At 46.9% G+C, this 23,214-nt stretch overlaps 1 protein-coding gene across 1 annotated transcript in view; it reads right to left on the bottom strand.

The window, feature by feature from the left end:
- PTCH1 (patched 1) overlaps window positions 1–19,120 on the bottom strand; it is a 113,801-nt gene extending 94,681 nt beyond the window's left edge. The window contains exons 1-2 of the mRNA XM_082270532.1: window positions 18,682–19,120; window positions 13,520–13,712 (exon numbers count right to left, since the gene is read on the bottom strand). Coding sequence (XP_082126658.1) covers window positions 13,520–13,712; window positions 18,682–18,846 — 358 coding nt within the window. The 5' untranslated portion in view covers window positions 18,847–19,120. The remainder of the gene's footprint in view (window positions 1–13,519; window positions 13,713–18,681) is intronic.
- Window positions 19,121–23,214: the final 4,094 nt, after the last annotated feature.

The raw sequence follows: 23,214 nt of genomic DNA, 5'->3' as shown, positions 1-23,214 counted from the left end.
TCAACAAGATGCTCACATTACATGCTCACGTGTTTGGCAAGAGGTTAAAAGAAGCATGGGCTATGTACAGCTAATTTTACAAATTACCAAGGTGTAAAGAAGTTCCATCTCTATTGGAAGAGTTCCTCTTGCTTCTTGTTCAGGGACAAGTGAAATTTTGGGTTTTCTATAATTTTCGATTTGAGGCCCTGTTCATACCAGAACGCAGTTCAGGAAAACAAAAGTGTTCCGTGCGCGTTTCCTGCACCACATTCAAAACACGCTGCAGTCGTGTTCTGCAGCAGGTGTCAAATGTTACCTTAACACTTAAAGGTTGCAAATGTGGTGCGTTTGCCTGCACTGGACTGCATAGTACAGTAGTACCCGGTTGCAGTTCTTTTTGTAAAGTAGAGCATTCACTACTTTTGGTGCAGTCTGGTGCAATTTCAGCCCATTGAAATGAATGGTTTGGTTTGCACTGCACCCAGAACACATGTGAATCGCACAGGAATGCGCAGAATATTCCATGCAATTTATGCTGTGCACTGGTCAACAAGACAAATAGAAATGGTGAATGTCCCAGGTAGAGACACCGATAGCAAGAACATTTGGCAGGTGTTCAAATTCTCTAGTCTAAGGAAAAAGAGTTTGGGGTTTACAAAAACTTTAGAATTTAAATTTTACAGCAGAAAGCACTCCCTCATTTCAACAGCATATCTAATTTTGTTCCTCCCCCCAGCAGTTACATGATTGCCTGCTAGCCTACTAATTCCTAATGAAACACAGAGAAAGAGCAAAGCAAGAGGGGAGACAGTTCTTAGACCCAATTCTACTCTTGTGAAATTTGAGGAGGAGTGGTTTCCCAGTGTCTGCAGCTACAGAGGTCAATTTTTTTTTATTTTTTTGCTTAGTGATAAAATATTTAAAAAAGGTCCATGGACTGGCTACAATGTTTACTTTAGGGGTGGCTCTCACCAAAGAGATAACATGTGCATGTAAAATGAGCAGCTCTGCAATGCATTTTAATACATGCTGCAATGCGTGTTGTCAAATCTTTAAGAAAGATTTTTTCAATGCACAGCAAAGCATGGCACTATCGCCATTAAAAACCATTATATTTTGTCTGACTTTGCAGTGTAGCTTTGTTGAGAAACACACAGTCCATTACTAGTGGTATGAACAAGCCCAATATGAGCAGAACAGTCTAAGCAGAACTCCATTATTTTTTTTTTTTTGTTTATATAAAATGTAAAAGTTTAATTCCACTCCTATTCTTGGCCCATTTAGGGAAATCTCAAAGGTATTTTGCTTTGAGCTGCACTTCATAGTGCCTCACTCTGAACTGCATTCTCCAATAATTACTACGGCAAATCATTAGATGGCAAAGGTCGCAGGATCATGGTGTCCTAGACCCCTTAAAGCATTTGTTAACCTAAAAAAGAAAAAGAAGTGCTTGTGCTGGGTCATTTGGCCCCCTGTATTCCCTATAAAACATGGCTGATCCTGACAGTTTCTACCCTCCTCCCTGCACACGGACCACGGTAGATCATGGCTCCTGAGCCCTGACACCGTGGTCAGTGTACATGTCTCCGTCATCCACAGCCCTGCACTGTCTTCTCTGTCCTTCTCTCTGCCCTCCCTCCCCCATCTGTCTGCTGGTGTCAGTGCCCACCCCCTTCTCTCCTGCTGCTCTCATATCTAATCTAAATTATTCCCATCCCCTCTGCAATACACCAATAAGTATCCCTGGGTCTGTGTCATTTAGAAAAAAAAAAAAAAATATATATATGACGATCGATACCTAAATCAGGGACCTAAATCTCCCGGTGATCACGTGACCGCTCAGCTCTCTCTCCTCTCTTCCCCTCCTCACATCAGCAGCAGTGCTCGGGCCCACCCACCGGAGCCGTCAGCCGGGCAGAGGAGAAAGCCAAGGAGTCAGCTGAGCGCCGGGATCCACTCCGATATAGGTACAGATCGGCATATTTTTTCTATAACACAGGGACACTTACGGTTATATTACAGAGGGGGGATGAGATTTTTTTTATCAGTGGCTTAACCACTTTTTAGGCATCCTTTATAGCTGCCCTTTCTGAATTTCCTGGAGGGAAGCCGAACCTTCTGACATACCTGTCAAAAACCGGTACCCGCTTTCCCCCCCCGAAAGGTGTCAAAATGTGGCACCAGAGGGGGGTAGACAGATAAGGGAAGCTTCCACTTTTGGGTGGAACTCCACTTTAAGCTTTGAATTGGACTAGGCAAAACGTTGATGCAATACGTTATTGGTGCCGCCCTTGTTAATTTGTGGAAGCCAATTTACCTGTTGCTACATTATTCATTTTGTGGGGAGCACAAAGGCATTTATACATACACACGCATGCACAATTAAGCCAAAACAAGGTACCATTCCCAGTCATCATTCATTTTCTGCAGTGAATGGCTGGAAAAGGTTGTTCGCAGTCTGCCGTCAGGAAGTCTTGTAGTAAAATGTATCTTCCTAGACCACAAAATTATCTCAAATATTTTCCATTCTGATAAGCTCAGGAAAAGTTCACACATCCATTTGTAAAAAGGGATTTGTAGATCTGGGATATAAACCATCCTTTAGTTTAGGTTTAATGATCCTCTAAGTGCTCATCACTAGAAGGTCAAATGATTTATCTTCACACAAATTGTAGGTCATCATAACATTCCGTATGCAGAATAATGATTCAGTTATTTGAAAAATGTTGGTTCACTGATGAGGTGTTACTTTTCTGTGGGGGGAAACTGCATAGCTGGACACTTAGGAGAATTGTATAGTGCATCTAATGTTGAACTCCATAGGAACACCATAGAACCAGCAGCTTTGAAAATGGATGTTCCAATATGAAAATTCTCCAACAGCAGAAAACAAAAACTGTATTTATGGACTTCGGGTTACTTAAAGCAGAACTTTATGCTCTCAATCAACATTGGCCATTATTATCCCTTATGCTGCTGAGCATGACATTAATAAAATAGATTGGAAAGTAAATCGTATTTATTTGCTTTAAAAACTTCTCAGCTAAGCATGCTTTCCTGCCTGCATGCCTGAACTAAAGGCAGATGGATTCCAGGAAGCAAACGCCACGTGATATATCTGCCCTCACTCAAGACAGCCACAAACAGAAATGCTAGGTGGTGTTTTTCAAAGGGATTTATCAGCAAAGAAAAAAAAAAAAAAAAAAAAGCATGGAGACAGATGGAGTGGTGAGTTTGAGTACTAAAATTAAATATAAAAAAGTATTTTATTGGGAGAAAAAAAAAAAAAAAGGGAACACTTATTTCAGTGCCTGCAAATGGATGATCTTGTAAACCTATTTTTCAGCTAGCCATAATTAAAGGCCTATACAGGTTCAATGGGTATATAATTGAATTACCTATAACAGACTATAGTAGAAAACACGTGGTCTACAAACTTCACCCCTTTGCATGCTTTTATCCAGCCATTGGGGCACGGTTTCATCTACTGATACAATGGGGCACTATTCCTCCCGACACCCATGACGGGGCACTATTCCTCCCAATGACACCAATGATGGGGCACAATTCCTCTCAATGACACCAACAATGAGGCCCAATGATCCCAACGATGGTGCACAATTACTCCCACTGGAACAAACTATGTGGAATTATTTTTTCCCACTGACGTCGAGACCTTTTCTACTCCCAGCGGTAACAGTCCAGCCCCCTTAAAGTCTGAAAGACAGGAAACCGGCCCTTTGTTTAGAAAGTTTGGAGAACCCTGGTATATATAGACTATGAACAGTGGCGTTGCCATTTAAGCTGCCCATACATTATACAATTTTCTTATTTAATTTTCTTTAGAGACTTTCCTTCAACTATGTAGTTCAAGGGCCTGCCTGATTGGATACAAATTAAAAAAAGTGTTTAGGTTTGACCTCATAAGGTTTTGGTAAATCTGAAGGAAAATTTTGCAAGAAAATGTATTGTATGGCCAGTGTTACTCTACCTTTACAAAAAAGAAAGTGAATATCTTTTTTGGAAGGATTACCCCAGATGTACTGTAGTTTTTACCCAATACACTACCTTCATATACTTTATGTTCCTAAGATAGTGCTGTAACTAAAAAGGCAAAAACTTTTTTTTTTTAAGATTTAGAGGGAATAGCACTATTGTCATTGTATTGCTGTCTATGCCCCCATTAAGGAGATTTACTGTGTCCTGGTGACTAATGCCTCTGGGAACGAAAGTGAGGGTAAATGCTAAGTTTTAAAGTTGCCACCAGAACAGGAATAGAAAAGTCATCTAATCTGAACACTCGTTCTTGTGAGATAAGACACTGATGGAAAAACTGACAACGGTTTTTAAGCAGAAGTACACACTGTTTGCCACCACAAAAACTCAGAAACCAATGCCACAATTGGGCAAATGCTTGGTACAGGTGTGAAAGGCCTTTATTTCCCCCCTTACATCACTCTACTGCCACTCTTGCTGCAACTGGTGGCATCTTGTATACCTCTTGGTGTTTACTTCCCCCGTCTATTCTTCCACCCTCCACAAACATACGAATCCTGCACACGTGCATATCAAAAGAGCAAACCCTCACTTTCGCGTCAAGGTCACTATGGTGCAAGGTCCATATACAGGACTGCGTACCAAAACCCTGCAATGTTGCCACACACATGGGGTTTCAGGAAGGCCCATGCGAGCGATTGGCCCATGCCGAAAGCAGAAGAGGAAATCCCCACGACAGGGTGTTATATGAGCATCTTAGCATAGCCAGGATGCTGGGAGTGTGAGAGCAAATAGGCATACTCAAGGGACATCACCAGGAATAACCATCTATTATCTCATGAATGGATTGGCTTCATCACTGCACTGAGCTCAGTCTGGTCCCACCGCACACAATCACTGCGCTGCAGCGATGCAGCTAGTGTAAACCAGCCCTTCTTTTAAATCAGCTAAATACATTACAGATTTAAACAAAAAAGGTTTCTACTTTTCCTAATATCCTGAACACACAGCTGCAGTCAAGAGTAGAAAAAAAAATAAAAATAAAAAATAGTAGTGTCACTTCCATCCTGCTGCAGAGAAGGACCTTTGATCCCTAGGTGGAAGCCATGGTCTCTCTGAAGAGATCTGCGATGCTCCATACTTAGAGCTAGAGCTCTCCAATCAGCTGAAAGAATGAGCTTTGCAAAACTAGGATTCCCCTCTCAGAATCCCCTTATCACCAGAACCCCATTAGAATACTTTTCTTTTCCTCCTGTTCTGGTGACAAAACGTTATATTTTTGATTTTCCATCCAAATATTTGATTTAAAAAAATACCTAGTAGGGATAAAAACTAATAAAAACCTGATGGTTTAAGAGTCGGTTCACACTAAGGCGACACGACTCTGTACTACTTCGGGGGCGACTTGTGCATTGCCATGCACCATGACTTCGGAGCAACTTGCAGGGACTTCACATAATGGAGGTCACCCCGAAGTAGTACAGGACCCTCTTTCTAAGTCGGAGCGACTTGTGTCACTCCTATTAGAATGGGTCCTGTAGAGGTCAATGGACCGCGACTTGTCAGGCTGACAAGTCACGCTAGTGTGGACCGGCTCTTAATCCTTCGCTGTTCTATTCAAAACTGCATAAAAATAAGAAAAAAAAAAAAAAAAGGTGTCTAGGAAAAATTACAATAATCAATTAAAGCATATTTCTATAGGTGTGCACCAAGGGAAATTAATGTTTCACCCAAGATTCATACATTGTCACCTAAGATCAAATAGAAAATAAAGGAATCTTGCTTTATAAATAGACTTCTAAAATGTTGAATTATTGGATAACTACATAGAATTTATTATATATATATATATATATATATATATATATATATATATATATATATATATATATATATATATATATATATATATATATATACACACACACACACACAGCAATGAAATTTTTCACCTGCGATGTCAGACGGGAGATGCCTGACAGGGCCACCCACTGAGCGAATTTCTTGAGCAATCGGCCAAAATTTATATAAGCCAGTTTTACCCTTCCCTTGCTCTTCTGCCACCCTGAACTATGGCTGCAGCCCCTTAAAAATTCCAGCGCAAGTCCAAACTTGCTCAGCCCAATAGGGAATGTGACGGCAGGTAGAGCAGTGTTTCTCAACCTTTTTACCATAGAGGAACCCCTGGCAAAAAGTGTGAGATCTTGAGGGACCCCTAAAATAATGTTCACATCTACAGCTCACGGAACGTTGGTATGATCAGTGAGCTGTTGATAAAAATTATTTTCAGAAATAGCATTAAATAAAAGATCATTAAAAAATACCCATTTAATGCAAAACTCGTGCTTTCTTTTTCTGCAGAGATGCTCCATTCTGGGTCCAACTTGAGATAAACTGTGTGTGGGGGGGGCAGCAGGGCAGAGTAAAGGGGCTCAGGAGGGCACATAACATGAGGGGGGAGCAGGGCACAACGCGTGGGGGCGGAGCACGTTACATCGGACCGACTGTTTGGGAACATTGTGGGGGATACAGCGCGGCACACTATAGTACCAGCTTTCTTCTGGCTTTATAGACTCCTCCAGCGGCATGCTGTTCCCTGTCGGCCCCTCGTCCTATCCTTTCCATCTCAGATGTCGTCACATACAACCACTCGGGATGGACAAGAGGGGAGGAGGGGCCAGCGGGGAACAGCGTGCTACAGCCAACAGTATGCGTCCATGTAATACTCCTGTCAGATACCTGCGACTGACAGATCACTGTGGAACCCCTGGGGACCCCCAGTTGAGAAACACTGAGGTAGAGTGTTTGTACAGGCTCTAGCGGTGGATCTTTTGGTGGCAGGGGAGTGCAAGAATAGCAAGTATTTCAGTAGTGCCTGCTATCAGGAAAACTTGATCGTTTACAGTTCCCCAGTGCGATCAAAGGAGTTCCACTGCTATATGTGAATATACAGATTTTCTGTATTCATGCATTATGACCAACAGCTCTAGTGACAGGTAAAGTTCTCTAGTGTCATACATAAACGGAAGAAAAATTACAGAGCACCGGCCTTTCAAAATAAATAGGCTTAATTATTAGATATAAAATGTAGTGATACTCACAAGAGTAAAAAAGATCAATCTGCATATACAGTAACAGCACATCACAAGGACAGGAAGGGTAATAACCAAAGGTTGCCATCAGCATCAAACCCAGTTGATGTCAGCAGCTAATGCAGAAAACGGCTCACGCGTTTCTGGGTCCCCTCCCAGATCCTAAAGAATATCAGGTCATCAGTATATAAATCTAAACCACAGCATGTAGCAGGGGACCAGCAACCAGTCACTCCCAGAAAGTGTTGGATTAGAAGATTCCTGAAGCAGCAGTTTCTATGTAATAAAGTAGTGACTAGTGATGGCAGCAGGAAGAAAAGTGGTTATAAAAAAAAAAAAAAAAAAAAAGGCAAAAGGTTTTTTTTCTTTCTTTTTTTTTTGCATGAAGTAAAAAAACAAAAAAACAAAAAAAAACCCTTCCACTGAATGTGCCCTCCCCCCAGCCATCCCAAAACACCAACCTGGGTCCTCTATTGATCCAGCACTGTGCCCATTCTGCAGGAGCGCTTCTCTTCTCTTCCTGCATTCACAGGAGTCTCAGAGTAAAGTAGAAGCCATAGGCTCCTGCTGACGCCAGTCAAATCCTGCGAGCAGGGGGCGTGGCACATCTGCACTGTATGTGTCTATGGATGCACACAGCCCAGCTCAGAAGCGCCCCGGCACTAGTGCCCCCTCACTGCCCCAACTCCAATTAGAGTGAACCAAGTGGGCTTCTGCATCATATCCTCAATAGCATTAGAATTAAATTTACAGTTTTTACCTGTTGCCTAATTTACAAAAGGTTTGAAATGCCACGTGTAATTTTGTCAAAAAAGAGTAGGTCCCCAATCTGCTCATACAACTCAATCACAAGTAGATACCTACTTATTGCGTACTCCCATCATCATACATGACTAACTATGGCCATGCCAAGCAAAAGGCAACGCTCAACACGCAAAGAAAGAAATGTCACCATGTTTATGGGAATTGTGGGCAATATATTCAAAATAAAAGATCTTTAGAGCATATCTGTTGGATGGACCAGTGGCATATCATCCATGTGTGCAGGGTGTTCATTGCACACGGGCCCCTAAGGTGACCCACCCTGAACACATGGATGATCTCCTGATTCACACCCGGTGCAGCGGTAGGGACAGCTGTGAGAACCGATCTCCCGGCATGGCTTTCCAGCTGACAGACGCTTCTCCTCCTCTCCCTCACGCGACTGTCAGCTGGAAAGCCATGCCGGGAGATCGGTTCTCACAGCTGTCCCTACCGTTGCACTGGCTGTGAACCAGGTCATCCCTGTGTGAAGGGTGGGTCACAGCTGTCCCTCCCACTGCACTGATCCACGGCTGTTCCCTCCCTCTCCTCCGGCCCCCCATCTGTATCCTCCTTCGTCCCCCACCTCCGCCCCTCAGCCAGCTTCCCTCCTTTCCTGTCAGCTGCAGGGGGGGGGGGGGCTGTCAGGGTGGAGTGTGGAGGAAGGTAAATATGTCATTTACCGGCCCTTTCCTTTACGCAATTTAACACAAGTGAGCATTCGCCACCGATCGCTCCTGTGTTAACTGGGCAGTAAACTGTGTTTACTCTGCTTCAGTTTATGAACAGGAGCCTCTGTCTCCTGTCCATTCATCTTCAGTGCTGAGGCTGCTGAGAAGGACTGGGGAATCTGTGTCCTCAGTCCTTTTCTGTCTCAAAGGGGAGATGTCAGGGATCGGTTTAGACCCTGATAGAACACCAAAGCCCCACAGGGGTGATAAAAAAAAAAAAAAAAAATTAAATTGTAAAAAATAATGAAAAAATATTGACACTGTCCATTGCTCCACTTACATCGTTCACTGCCCTACAGACACCATCCACTGGCCCCCAAAAAGCATTTAAAAAAAAAAATAAAAAAGAACTACTGACACCATCCTGCACATACTACCCACACTCCTCATCTGCACAATCTATCCACCTCTGTACTCCTTACCTGCACATACTACCCACCTCCATATACTCCATACTCCTCTCCTGCACATACTACCCACCTCCATACACTCCGCTCCCCTCTCCTGCACATACTACCCACCTCCATACACTCCATACTCCTCTCCTGCACATACTACCCACCTCCATACACTCCAAACCCCTCTCCTGCACATACTACCCACCTCCATACACTCCGCACCCCTCTCCTGCACATACTACCCACCTCCATACACTCCATACTCCTCTCCTGCACATACTACCCACCTCCATACACTCCAAACCCCTCTCCTGCACATACTACCCACCTCCATACACTCCGCACCCCTCTCCTGCACATACTACCCACCTCCATACACTCCGCACCCCTCTCCTGCACATACTACCCACCTCCATACACTCCGCACCCCTCTCCTGCACATACTACCCACCTCCATACACTCCGCACCCCTCTCCTGCACATACTACCCACCTCCATACACTCCGCACCCCTCTCCTGCACATACTACCCACCTCCATACACTCCGCACCCCTCTCCTGCACATACTACCCACCTCCATACACTCCGCACCCCTCTCCTGCACATACTACCCACCGCTGTACATTACCACATTCTGCACTATGGAAGGCATCTCAGACTATTAAACCACACGCCATTTAAGCCACGCCCAATATTTAGTGCAATTTAAGCCATGCCCACACTTTGCCGCTTTTTTTTTCTGGGACCCACTTTTCATCTTACACTTGGGCCTACTAATTTTATGACACGCCCTGGGATGTACCAACATTGCAAAATATGTTCAGTTTAGTAGATCTACTGTATTTTGTGATCCAATAGCGATGTCCAGCCATTTCCTAAATCTAAATAAAACACGTCGAATAATGGGTCATTTCAAGTTTATTGTATTCCCCAGATTGTGTGGGTTTCTTACACCTTCGACATAATAAAACCAAATTAAAAGCTAAACTGCAGTAACTCCTAAAAGGTAATAAAAATACTATAATATTCAGAATATACTCCATGTTTGTTTATCACTGTAAAATCTCGTGCGTTTTGAAACAAGTAGCAGTTAAAGTAAGACTCTATCCAAAGCTTTTTTTGGAAACAGGTAAAGCCTTTACAGCCAAAGAAGCTGCCATCTAAGCCTCGGTTTGATCTGGAATTACCATGGTGCTGCATATGTGATCAGTTATGACACCAAGCCATTTTCATGGTTTGACAGTTTGGTTGAGGACACAAGCAAATATGACAGTTAGCATTCCTAGCATGCTGGGAATGTAACCGTTTTTTTGAAAATGTACAGTCAATAGGTTTTGTTCCGCTTTAACTGTCCCAGTGACATGCAGAAACGTGGAGGAAAACCTAAAAAGTTATACTGGTCATCAAAACAGATGTTAAAATAGTTCTTTCAACCTGGTCAATTGTTTTGTTGACAACTTTCAAAAGGGAGACAGAAGAAGAAAAAAAAAAAAGACAAAAACACAACAAAAAGGTTCAAACCACAGAAAAACCCACTCCAGATCCATTTGATTCATTTCTGCATGCATGTTTGACGCGTTTCGGATGTATTCCAGATGCTTTTTTTTTATACTTGTTTTTTGGTTTTCACTGTACTGGGGTCTAGTGCATTTTTGATGCATTCCACCTGTTACAGTACAGTCCAGGAAAAATGCAGCATGTTCTACTATTTTTCATGGAATGCCCTGGAACTGACCACAATGGTTTTGGATGGAGTTTTAGGTGGATGAAAAGTGGGTATGCGATAAATAGAATGCAAAATCCTGGAAACTATTTTAATTGGCACTAGAACTGAACAAAATATGCATTTTAAAAAGTTATCTGTTAAAATAAAATAGACTATCGCAGCTGCCTTTGCTGACTTGTTTTTGGAAACTGCATGTTCCAGGCTGCCAACTGATCATCACTTCTTACAGTCATTGCCTTGGAACAAGCATATGTATATCAGACATGTTCAAAACTAGTCTGAAGAGGCAGCTCCCATACTTCTATTATGACAGATTCCTTAAGGCCCATTGAGATCTTTGTGTGTGCATTTTTCCTATAGCGCTAGTGCAAGGGTTTTCAATGCTTTTTTAAATTTAGGAGCGCACAGTTAACAGCTGTTGACCAAGGCTTGTTAATACATGTTGGCAAAACATCAATACATATCATAGGCACTTTGATGCACTGCCATTGACTTCTATGGACCTCCCAATGCAATAAAGCGCAGAAAGCGAAAACTGATATAAATGATAATTGGAACAGACTATCTTTATTATCAGGACCCATGAGATATGTTTTAGGCTACATTCACACCTGAGCATAGCGTTTTCGCACGTTTACCGCGATTTTACAGGCGTTTTGTGCAGGCGTTTTTAGATTGAATAGAGACCATTGGAAAATGCCTGTAATCTGCCCAAAAAGAAGCTCATGTACTTTGAGCGTTGGGCATTTTGCTCACAGCGTCAAAACGCTCAGATGTGAACAGGGGCCATTGAAATTAGTAGGATTTGTCTTGTTGGGCGTTTTGAGAGCTGATCCTAGAGCAGAAAAACTCCCCAAAACGCCTACATGTGAACGGAGCCTTAGTGCTTCAGAACGCCTACTATATATTTTTTTTTTTAATAAAAAAAAACACCCCAAAAAAATTATATATATTTTAATAAAACAAAAACAAAAAAAAAAAAGTGTAAAAAGGTCCATAAAGTAAGGCCAGCCATTGATGGAGCGATCTTCTTTCCTGCAACCATGGCTCGCAGAAAAGAAAAATCACTCAATTCCCCCATCAACATACAGTACTGACAGGAGAATCAGTCATACGAAGCCACTGTGTTCTCCCGGTGGGAAGAGCTTCCCTTTATAGCAGTCGCTAGCAACAATTGCATGTAAAATCCGGCAGGCTGGTCGTACCAAAGTTGATAGATAGATAACTTGGATACAATCAGCCTGCCCATACATGGTTTGAATCTCGGCCAGTCCCTGCTAAACTGGCCAAGATTCAAACAGTCTATGCTGGGATGGATGCTCAACGTGTGGCCCTACAGCTGAACTACAAATCTCATGAGGCAAGCTGCTATCAGTTATGCCTCGTACACACGCATCGATTATTGGCCGGGAATTTTCGGCCAACGTCCGATCAGCCGATTTTCGGCTTGTTAGTATGATGCTTTCGACAACCGACTCCGACTTTTTGGCCGAAAAAAAATCTGGTGTGCAGGCTATAAAATTTTTGTTGTCCGTCAACACAATGGCCGATTCTCCGTCAGTCAGTACAGATTTCGGCAGACAAAAATCAGATGAGCAAGACTGGACATGCTCAGAGAAGAAAAAACACACGGAAAGTAAACCAACACGACATCACTTCTGAAGTAGATTTTTGTTGGCCGAGAAAATTCGTGTGCAGTCTAGGCACATTCCAACCAACAAAACAACACTCTGGACAAAAGTCGGACGATCGGTTGGCAGATAATCGCTGCGTGTGTACGAGGCATTACAAGCATGTCTCCCAAAGGCATAATGGGAAATTGTAGTTCCACAACAGATAAAGGGCCACAGGTTGAGCACCCATGGTCTATGGCCAGCCTAAATATTTCTGCATCAAGCCACAGATCACTCATTACTGGCAATACAGCTCTACTTGTTTTTGTGCATCTGTTACAGTAGCAAACACAAGGTATAACCTGGGACTGCTCATAGCTCAGGCATGACCACATAACCTCAAAATGAAATTTCTTGCCAAAAATACAAGTTTTCCAGAAAAGGCTATGCCCAGGAAAACATGGAGCATACAACATACAAGCTAACCAGCACATCTACAGTATATTTAGGAAAAAAAAAAAAAAATTAACCAGAACATAAATTCATAAATACAATTTAACCCGAAAAAAGTAATAAAAATAATCTGACTTTTGTAACTTATTTTTTTTTAAATAAACATTAACCTTTCTGTCTGAATACTGCAGCTGAACATTCCCGGCTGTAGACCTTAAATCTCTAATCATCCATTCTAGTGCGCACCATTCTTTCCTTTTTTTCTTATATACCCACAGTTTTTTTCTTCTTTTTTACCTTGAGACATATGTTGCACACTCCCCTCCCCCTAGAAGCAAGACTTGAAAGCTGTCCAAAACAGGACCACACACGCACACAGAGCTCTACAGGTTGTAATGTGCAAGTCTTCCTGCAAGGGGCCTGCGTTCGCTCGCAGAAACCACTCGCTCAGTGACTAATATACAGCAGATCAGAAATGCTGTACAACGCACCACATGCTGAAGCAAATACTAACTGGAAGCAACTCCGGCAACCTCTAAAAGACATAAAAAGCAGCAAAAGCTTTGTCACTGTCATGTACATTAAGAACACACAGGCCCGGCCATATGGACAACATGTGCGCAAATGGACAGCCATACAAGTCACATTTTCTACAAGATTTCAAAGGCAATTTTATTTTCACACAACCATATAATCAAAACATAAGGCAAATTTAAAAAGCACTTACCTTCGACCCAAAGCTCCTCCATATTTGTCTCTAGGTTTGCTGCTCGTAATCCCACAGCAAAAGCACCAAATATCAAGAGGCCCACTACCAAAAACTTGCCGCAGTTTTTTTGTATGTAGCAACCAAGTTTAAATAATAGTCTTTGAAACACTCCTCGGAGCCACAATGGAGCTTTCCTGCCCGTAGCCTTCCCCTAGAAGAAAAATACAGGATTTAAAATAAAACCTCGCCAATATAGTCATTTCCTGCATTTTGTCAAAATACCCCCATATTACACCGTGTTATAAACTAATGCATGGGGGAGCATTGGCTACAAACTTACTTACTGTGTCGACAAGCAAAACAGGCCTCTATAAAATACTATCCGGATTACTTGTATATACAGATCACAGAAGTGCGGTCAGACTGGGGCTGTTAGGTTTACATTAGATTCACACATAGGTCCTTCAAGGCTTCATTTCTTTTTAGAAAGCACTGGAACATCAACCTCAACTGTTTTGCATCACTCAGTTAATGTAACAATCTCATTGTACAATCCCCTACCATCAACTATGAAGTGCAAGTGCCTGCCTTATTTAAAACAAATTACCTAAATGGATTGTTTAACTGGGTCCTCATACTGCAGAGTTTTTGGAAAATCTATTGATTGTACAGAGAAGTGAAGGCAGGTTTGCCTAACTTGCAATGCTAAATGGACATATACTTTGCCAAGTACCAGGTTTATTCCATCGAATGCCATAGCAGCCAGTGAGATGCTTACATTCACAGCCTTGTTCAAATAAAAATAATAAAACACAGTGGCTTAGTGGTGAACCTCTCTCTACCATGCATTTTTTAGGGTCCTTGCTTTGAATGCCAACCAGGATGCTATTGGCATGGAGTTTGCATGTCCTCCCTGTGCTTGAGTGGATTTCCTGCAGCACTCTGTTCCGATAGCATGATTGGCTACTATCTAAACTGGCCACAGTATGGGAAATAGGGACATTGGATTGTACATACATGTTTGTTAGATGGGGACCTTCTCAACCAGGAATCCGTAGGAACCTGGGATTCCTCCAAAGGTTTCTAGGGGTACTTTGAGCTGGGTCTGGCTAACCTTACAGCTGATGGTTCCTGACCACCAATTTAAAGAGCATTATTTCCACTGACCACCAACCAAGGAGCATTCATGACTCAAATCCCAAACCTAAGGGGATTTCTTTCCCATCGACCACTGACCACCAACGTAAGAGACATTCTACCCACTGACCCCCAACGTAAGAGACATTCTACCCACTGACCCCCAACGCAAGAGACATTCTACCCACTGACCCCCAACGCAAGAGACATTCTACCCACTGACCCCCAACGCAAGAGACATTCTACCCACTGACCCCCAACGCAAGAGACATTCTACCCACTGACCCCCAACGCAAGAGACATTCTACCCACTGACCCCCAGCGCAAGAGACATTCTACCCACTGACCCCCAGCGCAAGAGACATTCTACCCACTGACCCCCAGCGCAAGAGACATTCTACCCACTGACCCCCAGCGCAAGAGACATTCTACCCACTGACCCCCAACGCAAGAGACATTCTACCCACTGACCCCCAACGCAAGAGACATTCTTCCCACTGACCCCCAACGCAAGAGACATTCTTCCCACTGACCCCCAACGTAAGAGACATTCTACCCACTGACCACCAACGCAAGAGACATTCTACCCACTGACCCCCAACGCAAGAGACATTCTTCCCACTGACCCCCAACGCAAGAGACATTCTACCCACTGACCCCCAACGCAAGAGACATTCTACCCACTGACCCCCAACGCAAGAGACATTCTACCCACTGACCCCTTACGCAAGAGACATTCTACCCACTGACCCCCAACGCAAGAGACATTCTACCCACTGACCCCCAACGCAAGAGACATTCTACCCACTGACCCCCAACGCAAGAGACATTCTACCCACTGACCCCCAACGCAAGAGACATTCTACCCACTGACCCCCAACGCAAGAGACATTCTACCCACTGACCCCCAACGCAAGAGACATTCTACCCACTGACCCCCAACGCAAGAGACATTCTACCCACTGACCCCCAACGCAAGAGACATTCTACCCACTGACCCCCAACGCAAGAGACATTCTTCCCACTGACCCCCAGCGCAAGAGACATGCTACCCACTGACCACCAACGTAAGAGACATTCTACTCACTGATTACCAATGTAAGGGGCATTCTTCCCACTGACCACCAATAGAGACATTCTTCCACTAACCACTAACATAAGAGGCCGTCTTTCTTTCAACTGACCACCAATGCAAAACTAATGTAAAGGGCATTCTTGCAACTCAAACTGACCAACAATGTAAGGAGCATTCTTCCCACTGCCCACCAATGTAAGGAGCATTCTTCCCACTGCCCACCAATGTAAGGAGCATTCTTCCCACTGCCCACCAACGTAAGGAGCATTCTTCCCACTGCCCACCAACGTAAGGAGCATTTTTCCCACTGCCCACCAACGTAAGGAGCATTCTTCCCACTGCCCACCAACGTAAGGAGCATTCTTCCCACTGCCCACCAATGTAAGGAGCATTCTTCCCACTGCCCACCAATGTAAGGAGCATTCTTCCCACTGCCCACCAATGTAAGGAGCATTCTTCCCACTGCCCACCAATGTAAGGAGCATTCTTCCCACTGCCCACCAATGTAAGGAGCATTCTTCCCACTGCCCACCAATGTAAGGAGCATTCTTCCCACTGCCCACCAATGTAAGGAGCATTCTTCCCACTGCCCACCAATGTAAGGAGCATTCTTCCCACTGACCACCAACGTAAGGAGCATTCTTCCCACTGACCACCAACGTAAGGAGCATTCTTCCCACTGACCACCAACGTAAGGAGCATTCTTCCCACTGACCACCAACGTAAGGAGCATTCTTCCCACTGACCACCAACAAGTTCATTTTTGACAGGGTCATCAAAGACTTGAAAACTATTTCAAGGTTTTCTCTAGGATAACAAAAATTGATAAAGGGTGTCTTAGATTGTAATTGGCTATAGTACAGGTATACAAGAGGCACAGATCTTAGATTGCAAGCTCCTTGAGCGCCCTGTAACCGCTACACAAAATACCTGAAATAAAGAACTTATGGCATCAATGACATCCATTGAATACATAATTATACAGTAAATAAGTAGAGGAAAGGGTGAAACCGAGCATGATTAGGCGTCATCCTCTGCGTGGTGCCCAGTTTCACTCTTTCCTCTACTTCCATGTGATCAATGACACCCATCTCTGTACTAGAGAACCCCTAATTAGTCCGTGTATAATTCCCAGCTACTCTGAGCAGAATGATCTTATGGGACAAGTGTTAGACACCCTGATCTCTACTGTGATCGGAGCAGCTCAGGCTCCATAGAAAAAATTCCCAATGATCCATGCCAGCGATGTAAGCGGGGAAAAGGCTGGAGGATTGTGTTTACTAGGACGGTGCACGTGGTGACAATGCCGAGCCGCCCTGTCCATTAGGTGTGATGGGAGAGGGAATCAGAGCAGCCCTGGACAATATCTGAACAGAAGAGGGCAGCCACATGGTCTGCTCTTGTTTTCTCTCTAACCAGTGAAGGAGTAGGGGAGAGAATGATCCCTGGAGCTGGGGATTCTTAACAACTGTGTACACATTACCCTACACATCCCATTGTGCCTTCTCTGTTTACACTTTTCACTTTCCTAGACTTGCCCCAGGGGCTACTGAATGCAAGGGGATGCAGCATGGGACCTTCTGTACACCATATCAGCTCCCTGTGTACCCTTGTATACAAATCAGTTCCCAAGGATCCCTATGTACTCCTTGTATACGATAAGCTTCTTGCGATCCCTATGTACCCCCTGTGTACAACCAGCAGCCTGAGATCTGCATGTACGCCCCTGTATACGATCAGCTCCATGTGATCCCTATGTAACCCATGTATATAATAGGCTCCCTGTGATCCCTATGTAACCCCAGTGTATGATCAGCTCCCAGTGATCCCCGCGTATGCCCTAGTATGATCAGCTCCCAGTGATCCCCAAGTATGTCCTATGTATGATCAGCTCCCCGTGATCCCCAAGTATGTCCTATGTATGATCAGCTCCCAGTGATCCCCAAGTATGTCCTATGTATGATCAGTTCCCCGTGATCCCCAAGTATGCCCTATGTATGATCAGCTCCCCGTGATCCCCATGTATGATCAGCTCCCCGTGATCCCCATGTATGTCCTATGTATGATCAGCTCCCCGTGATCCCCATGTATGTCCTATGTATGATCAGCTCCCCGTGATCCCCATGTATGTCCTATGTATGATCAGCTCCCCGTGATCCCCATGTATGATCAGCTCCCCGTGATCCCCATGTATGATCAGCTCCCCGTGATCCCCATGTATGATCAGCTCCCCGTGATCCCCATGTATGATCAGCTCCCCGTGATCCCCATGTATGATCAGCTCCCCGTGATCCCCATGTATGATCAGCTCCCCGTGATCCCCATGTATGATCAGCTCCCCGTGATCCCCATGTATGATCAGCTCCCCGTGATCCCTATGTACGATCAGCTCCCCGTGATCCCCACGTATGCCCTAGTATGATCAGCTCCCTGTGATCCCTAAGTATGTCCTATGTATGATCAGCTCCCTGTGATCCCTATGTATACCCTGTGATGTGTATGTACCCCTTTGTACATACAGATCACAGGGGGTACACAGGGACCTGGTCATACATAGGGATCACAGGGACCTGATCTTATACAAGGGGATACATACAGATCTCAGGCTGCTGATTGTACACAGGGGGTACATACAGATCACAAGGGATACACTGTATAGAAAGGGTACATGATTACAGGGGGGCCTTCTATGAGACCTCCCCATGTACCCCCAGTGTGTGACTCCCCCCCCCCAGGGATCCCCATGTACCCCCAGTGTGTGATTCCCTATGTAGACCTCTATGAGACCCCCCAGTGATCCCTATGTACCCCCAGTGTGTGACTCCCCCAGGGATCCCTATGTACCCCCAGTGTGTGACCCCCCCCCCAGTGATCCCTATGTAACCCCCTATGAGACCTCCCCAGTGATCCTCAGTGTGTGTGTGATCCAATCCCCCGTCCATGTATGACAGCAGACAATGCCCGTTACCTCGGAGATGTGTTGCAGGGCGAAGTTGGCATCACAGTAGCTCGGCCGCTGGAGATAGTCGAGGTCGGGCGGCCCTCCCTCTCCTCCCCCGGCGGGCTCCCGTCCCCTCCTTCTCCGTGTCGCCCTGCTCCGGGACTCGTCATCAGGCCAGGCAGCCGAGGCCATGCTGTGTCCGCAGTGTGCGGGGAGAAGGCTCCAGGCTTAGCGGGATTGCAGTACAGGAAGACAGGCTTCTTCTTCTCCGTCCTCCGCTCTCTTCATGCCTCTCCGGGCGAGGGCGGCGAGTGGAGCTTAGCGCCTTCCATCCCCACATTTCGCGGTCCGGACGTCTGAGCCGCTTCCCGCATTCACCGTGTGTTTGTTTATGTGTGAGCCGGAGCCAGGAGAGGAGGACGGGGGGTCAGTGGAGGAGCACCGGGCACTCTGATCCCTCCTCAGCCCGGAGCCCGCTCTCTCTCTCTCCCTTCCTCTCTATCACTATCCCTGGCTGCAGCACACGGCTCCTCCCGGACACAGCTCTCCGCTCTCCTCCGCTCTCCCGTCCGCCGTGCTTCAATAGATGAGATGGAGAGGGGGGGAGGGAAAGAAAAACTAGCCCTCTCCATTTGGAGAAAGAGGAAAGGAGGGGAGGGGCCGGGAGGAGCCGCCCCCGGGGCTGTCAGATGGCTGCGATCCCTCACTTCCTATTGGCTGACGGCGAGCAAAAAAAAATACTCAACAAACATGACTATTATTAGCTGCTTAGCAACAGCTCACCAAAGTAGAGAGACCACCCAGGCAGGCCAGGCTGGTGTGTGTGTGGATGGCCTGGCTTCAGGGGAGCCTTAAAGAGCCCCAGCCCTGTACACACTGCCGAGCTGTGTGTCGGAGGAAGACATCCCTTTAAAGAGGCGCCTTGGCCCCCAAGCTGAATCCGAGCCTGGGAGGTCCGGCCTCAATTCCCAGACTCCACACTCAATGACAGCGGGCCTGTGGGAGGCAACAACTCCTCTCTCTCATCACACAATGCTGCAAGAGTCATATCCACACCGATCATCGAGGCATTCCGGTGCTAGTGAGGGCCCCTTCTCCTAGTGAGGGCCCCTTCTCCCAGAACGGGCCCCTTCTCCCAGTACGGGCCCCTTCTCCTAGTGAGGGCCCCTTCTCCCAGTGAGGGCCCCTTCTCCTAGTGAGGGCCCCTTCTCCCAGTACGGGCCCCTTCTCCTAGTGAGGGCCCCTTCTCCCAGTACGGGCCCCTTCTCCTAGTGAGGGCCCCTTCTCCCAGAACGGGCCCCTTCTCCCAGTACGGCCCCTTCTCCTAGTGAGGGCCCCTTCTCCTAGTGAGGGCCCCTTCTCCCAGTCAGGGCCCCTTCTCCTAGTGAGGGCCCCTTCTCCCAGTGAGGGCCCCTTCTCCTAGTGAGGGCCCCTTCTCCCAGTGAGGGCCCCTTCTCCTAGTGAGGGCCCCTTCTCCCAGTGAGGGCCCCTTCTCCTAGTGAGGGCCCCTTCTCCCAGTACGGGCCCCTTCTCCTAGTGAGGGCCCCTTCTCCCAGTACGGGCCCCTTCTCCTAGTGAGGGCCCCTTCTCCCAGAACGGGCCCCTTCTCCCAGTACGGCCCCTTCTCCTAGTGAGGGCCCCTTCTCCTAGTGAGGGCCCCTTCTCCTAGTGAGGGCCCCTTCTCCCAGTGAGGGCCCCTTCTCCTAGTGAGGGCCCCTTCTCCCAGTGAGGGCCCCTTCTCCTAGTGAGGGCCCCTTCTCCCAGTGAGGGCCCCTTCTCCTAGTGAGGGCCCCTTCTCCCAGTGAGGGCCCCCTCTCCTAGTGAGGGCCCCTTCTCCTAGTGAGGGCCCCTTCTCCCAGTGAGGGCCCCTTCTCCTAGTGAGGGCCCCTTCTCCCAGTGAGGGCCCCTTCTCCTAGTGAGGGCCCCTTCTCCCAGTGAGGGCCCCCTCTCCTAGTGAGGGCCCCTTCTCCTAGTGAGGGCCCCTTCTCCTAGTGAGGGCCCCTTCTCCCAGTGAGGGCCCCTTCTCCCAGTGAGGGCCCCTTCTCCTAGTGAGGGCCCCTTCTCCCAGTGAGGGCCCCTTCTCCCAGTGAGGGCCCCCTCTCCCAGTGAGGGCCCCTTCTCCCAGTGAGGGCCCCTTCTCCTAGTATGGACCCCTTCTCCCAGTACGGGCCCCTTCTCCTAGTACGGGCCCCTTCTCCCAGTATGGGCCCCTTCTCCCAGTACGGGCCCCTTCTCCCAGTACGGACCCCTTGTCCCAGTATGGGCCCCTTCTCCCAATATGGACCCCTTCTCCCAGTGCGGGTCTCTTCTTCCAGTGCGGGTCCCTTCTCCCAGTACGGCCCCTTCTCCCAGTATGGGCCCCTTCTCCCAGTGAGGGCCCCTTCTCCCAGAACGGGCCCCTTCTCCCAGTACGGGCCCCTTCTCTCAGTGAGGGCCCCTTCTCTCAGTGAGTGCCCCTTCTCCCAGTACGGGCCCCTTCTCCCAGTGAGGGCCCCTTCTCCCAGTACGGGCCCCTTCTCCCAGTGAGGGCCCCTTCTCCCAGTATGGACCCCTTCTCCCAGTACGGGCCCCTTCTCCCAGTACGGGCCCCTTCTCCCAGTATGGACCCCTTCTCCCAGTACGGGCCCCTTCTCTCAGTGAGGGCCCCTTCTCCCAGTGAGGGCCCCTTCTCCCAGTACCAGTGAGGGCCCCTTCTCCCTGTACCAGTGCGGTCCCATTCTCCCTGTACCAGTGCGGTCCCCTTCTCCCTGTACCAGTGCCATCCCCTTCTCCCTGTACCAGTGCGGTCCCCTTCTCCCTGTACAAGTGCGGTCCCCTTCTTCCTGTACCAGTACGGTCCCCTTCTCCCTGTACCAGTGCGGTCCCCTTCTTCCTGTACCAGTGCGGACCCCTTCTCCCTGTACCAGTGCGGACCCCTTCTCCCTGTACCAGTGCGGACCCCTTCTCCCTGTACCAGTGCGGACTCCTTCTCCCTGTACCAGTGCGGACCCCTTCTCCCTGTACCAGTGCGGACCCCTTCTCCCTGTACCAGTGCGGGCCCCTTCTCCCTGTACCAGTGCGGGCCCCTTCTCCCTTTACCAGTGCGGACCCCTTCTCCCTGTACCAGTGCGGTCCCCTTCTCCCTGTACCAGTGCTGACCCCTTCTCCCTGTACCAGTGCGGACCCCTTCTCCCTGTACCAGTGCGGGCCCCTTCTCCCTTTACCAGTGCGGGCCCCTTCTCCCTGTACCAGTGCGGGCCCCTTCTCCCTGTACCAGTGCGGACCCCTTCTCCCTGTACCAGTGCGGACTCCTTCTCCCTGTACCAGTGCGGACCCCTTCTCCCTGTACCAGTGCGGACCCCTTCTCCCTGTACCAGTGCGGACCCCTTCTCCCTGTACCAGTGCGGACCCCTTCTCCCTGTACCAGTGCGGGCCCCTTCTCCCTGTACCAGTGCGGACCCCTTCTCCCTGTACCAGTGCGGACCCCTTCTCCCTGTACCAGTGCGGACCCCTTCTCCCTGTACCAGTGCGGACCCCTTCTCCCTGTACCAGTGCGGACCCCTTCTCCCTGTACCAGTGCGGGCCCCTTCTCCCTGTACTAATGCTGGCCCCTGTACCAGTACCAGAAATGATGCAGCGGGCTAGTCCATTTTGCTGAGATTTCATTGCAGCAACTCAAAATGGTCCTCAGTAGTTTGTATGGCCCCCACATTCTTCTACAGTGGTGATCGAAAGTTTGGGCACCCCAGGTAAAAATTTGTATTAATGTGCATATAGAAGCCAAGGAAAGATGGAAAAATCTCCAAAAGGCATCAAATTACAGATTAGACATTCTTATAATATGTCAACAAAAGTTAGATTTTATTTCCATCATTTACACTTTCAAAATTACAGAAAACAATGGCAAGTATCACAGCTTGTAAACGCTTTTTGTAGCCAGCCAAGAGTCTTTCAATTCTTGTTTGAGGTATATTTGCCCATTCTTCCTTACAAAAGTCTTCCAGTTCTTTGAGATTTCTGGGCTGTCTGTCACGCACTGCTCTTTTAAGGTCTATCCATACATTTTCAATTATGTTGAGGTCAGGAGATCGTGAGGGCCATGGCAAAACCTTCAGTTTATGCCTCTTGATTTAATCCCCTGTGGATTTCGAGGTGTGTTTAGGATCATTATCCATTTGTAGAAGCCATCCTCTCTTTAACTTCAGCTTTTTCACAGATGGCATCAAGTTACCATACAAAATTTGCTGAAATTTTATTGAATCAATTTTTCCTTCTACTCGTGAGATGTTCCCTGTGCCACTGGCTGCAATACAACCCCAAAGCATTGTTTTCTGTAATTTTGAAAGTGTAAATGATGGAAATAAAATCTAACTTTTGTTGACATATTATAAGAATGTCTAATCTGTAATTTGATGCCTTTTGGAGATTTTTCCATCTTTCCTTGGCTTCTTTATGCACATTAGTATAAATTTTTACCTGGAGTGCCCAAACTTTCGATCCTCACTGTATACATACCTGACAACGTCGGGGCATGCTCCTTTTGAGACGACTGATGGTGTCCTGGGTTATTTCTTTCCAGAT

Source organism: Pelophylax lessonae (assembly GCF_965119305.1).
Source record: "Pelophylax lessonae genome assembly, chromosome: 1".
NCBI classification, from domain to species: Eukaryota; Metazoa; Chordata; class Amphibia; order Anura; family Ranidae; genus Pelophylax; species Pelophylax lessonae.
This window is presented reverse-complemented; position numbering and strand designations above follow the sequence as displayed.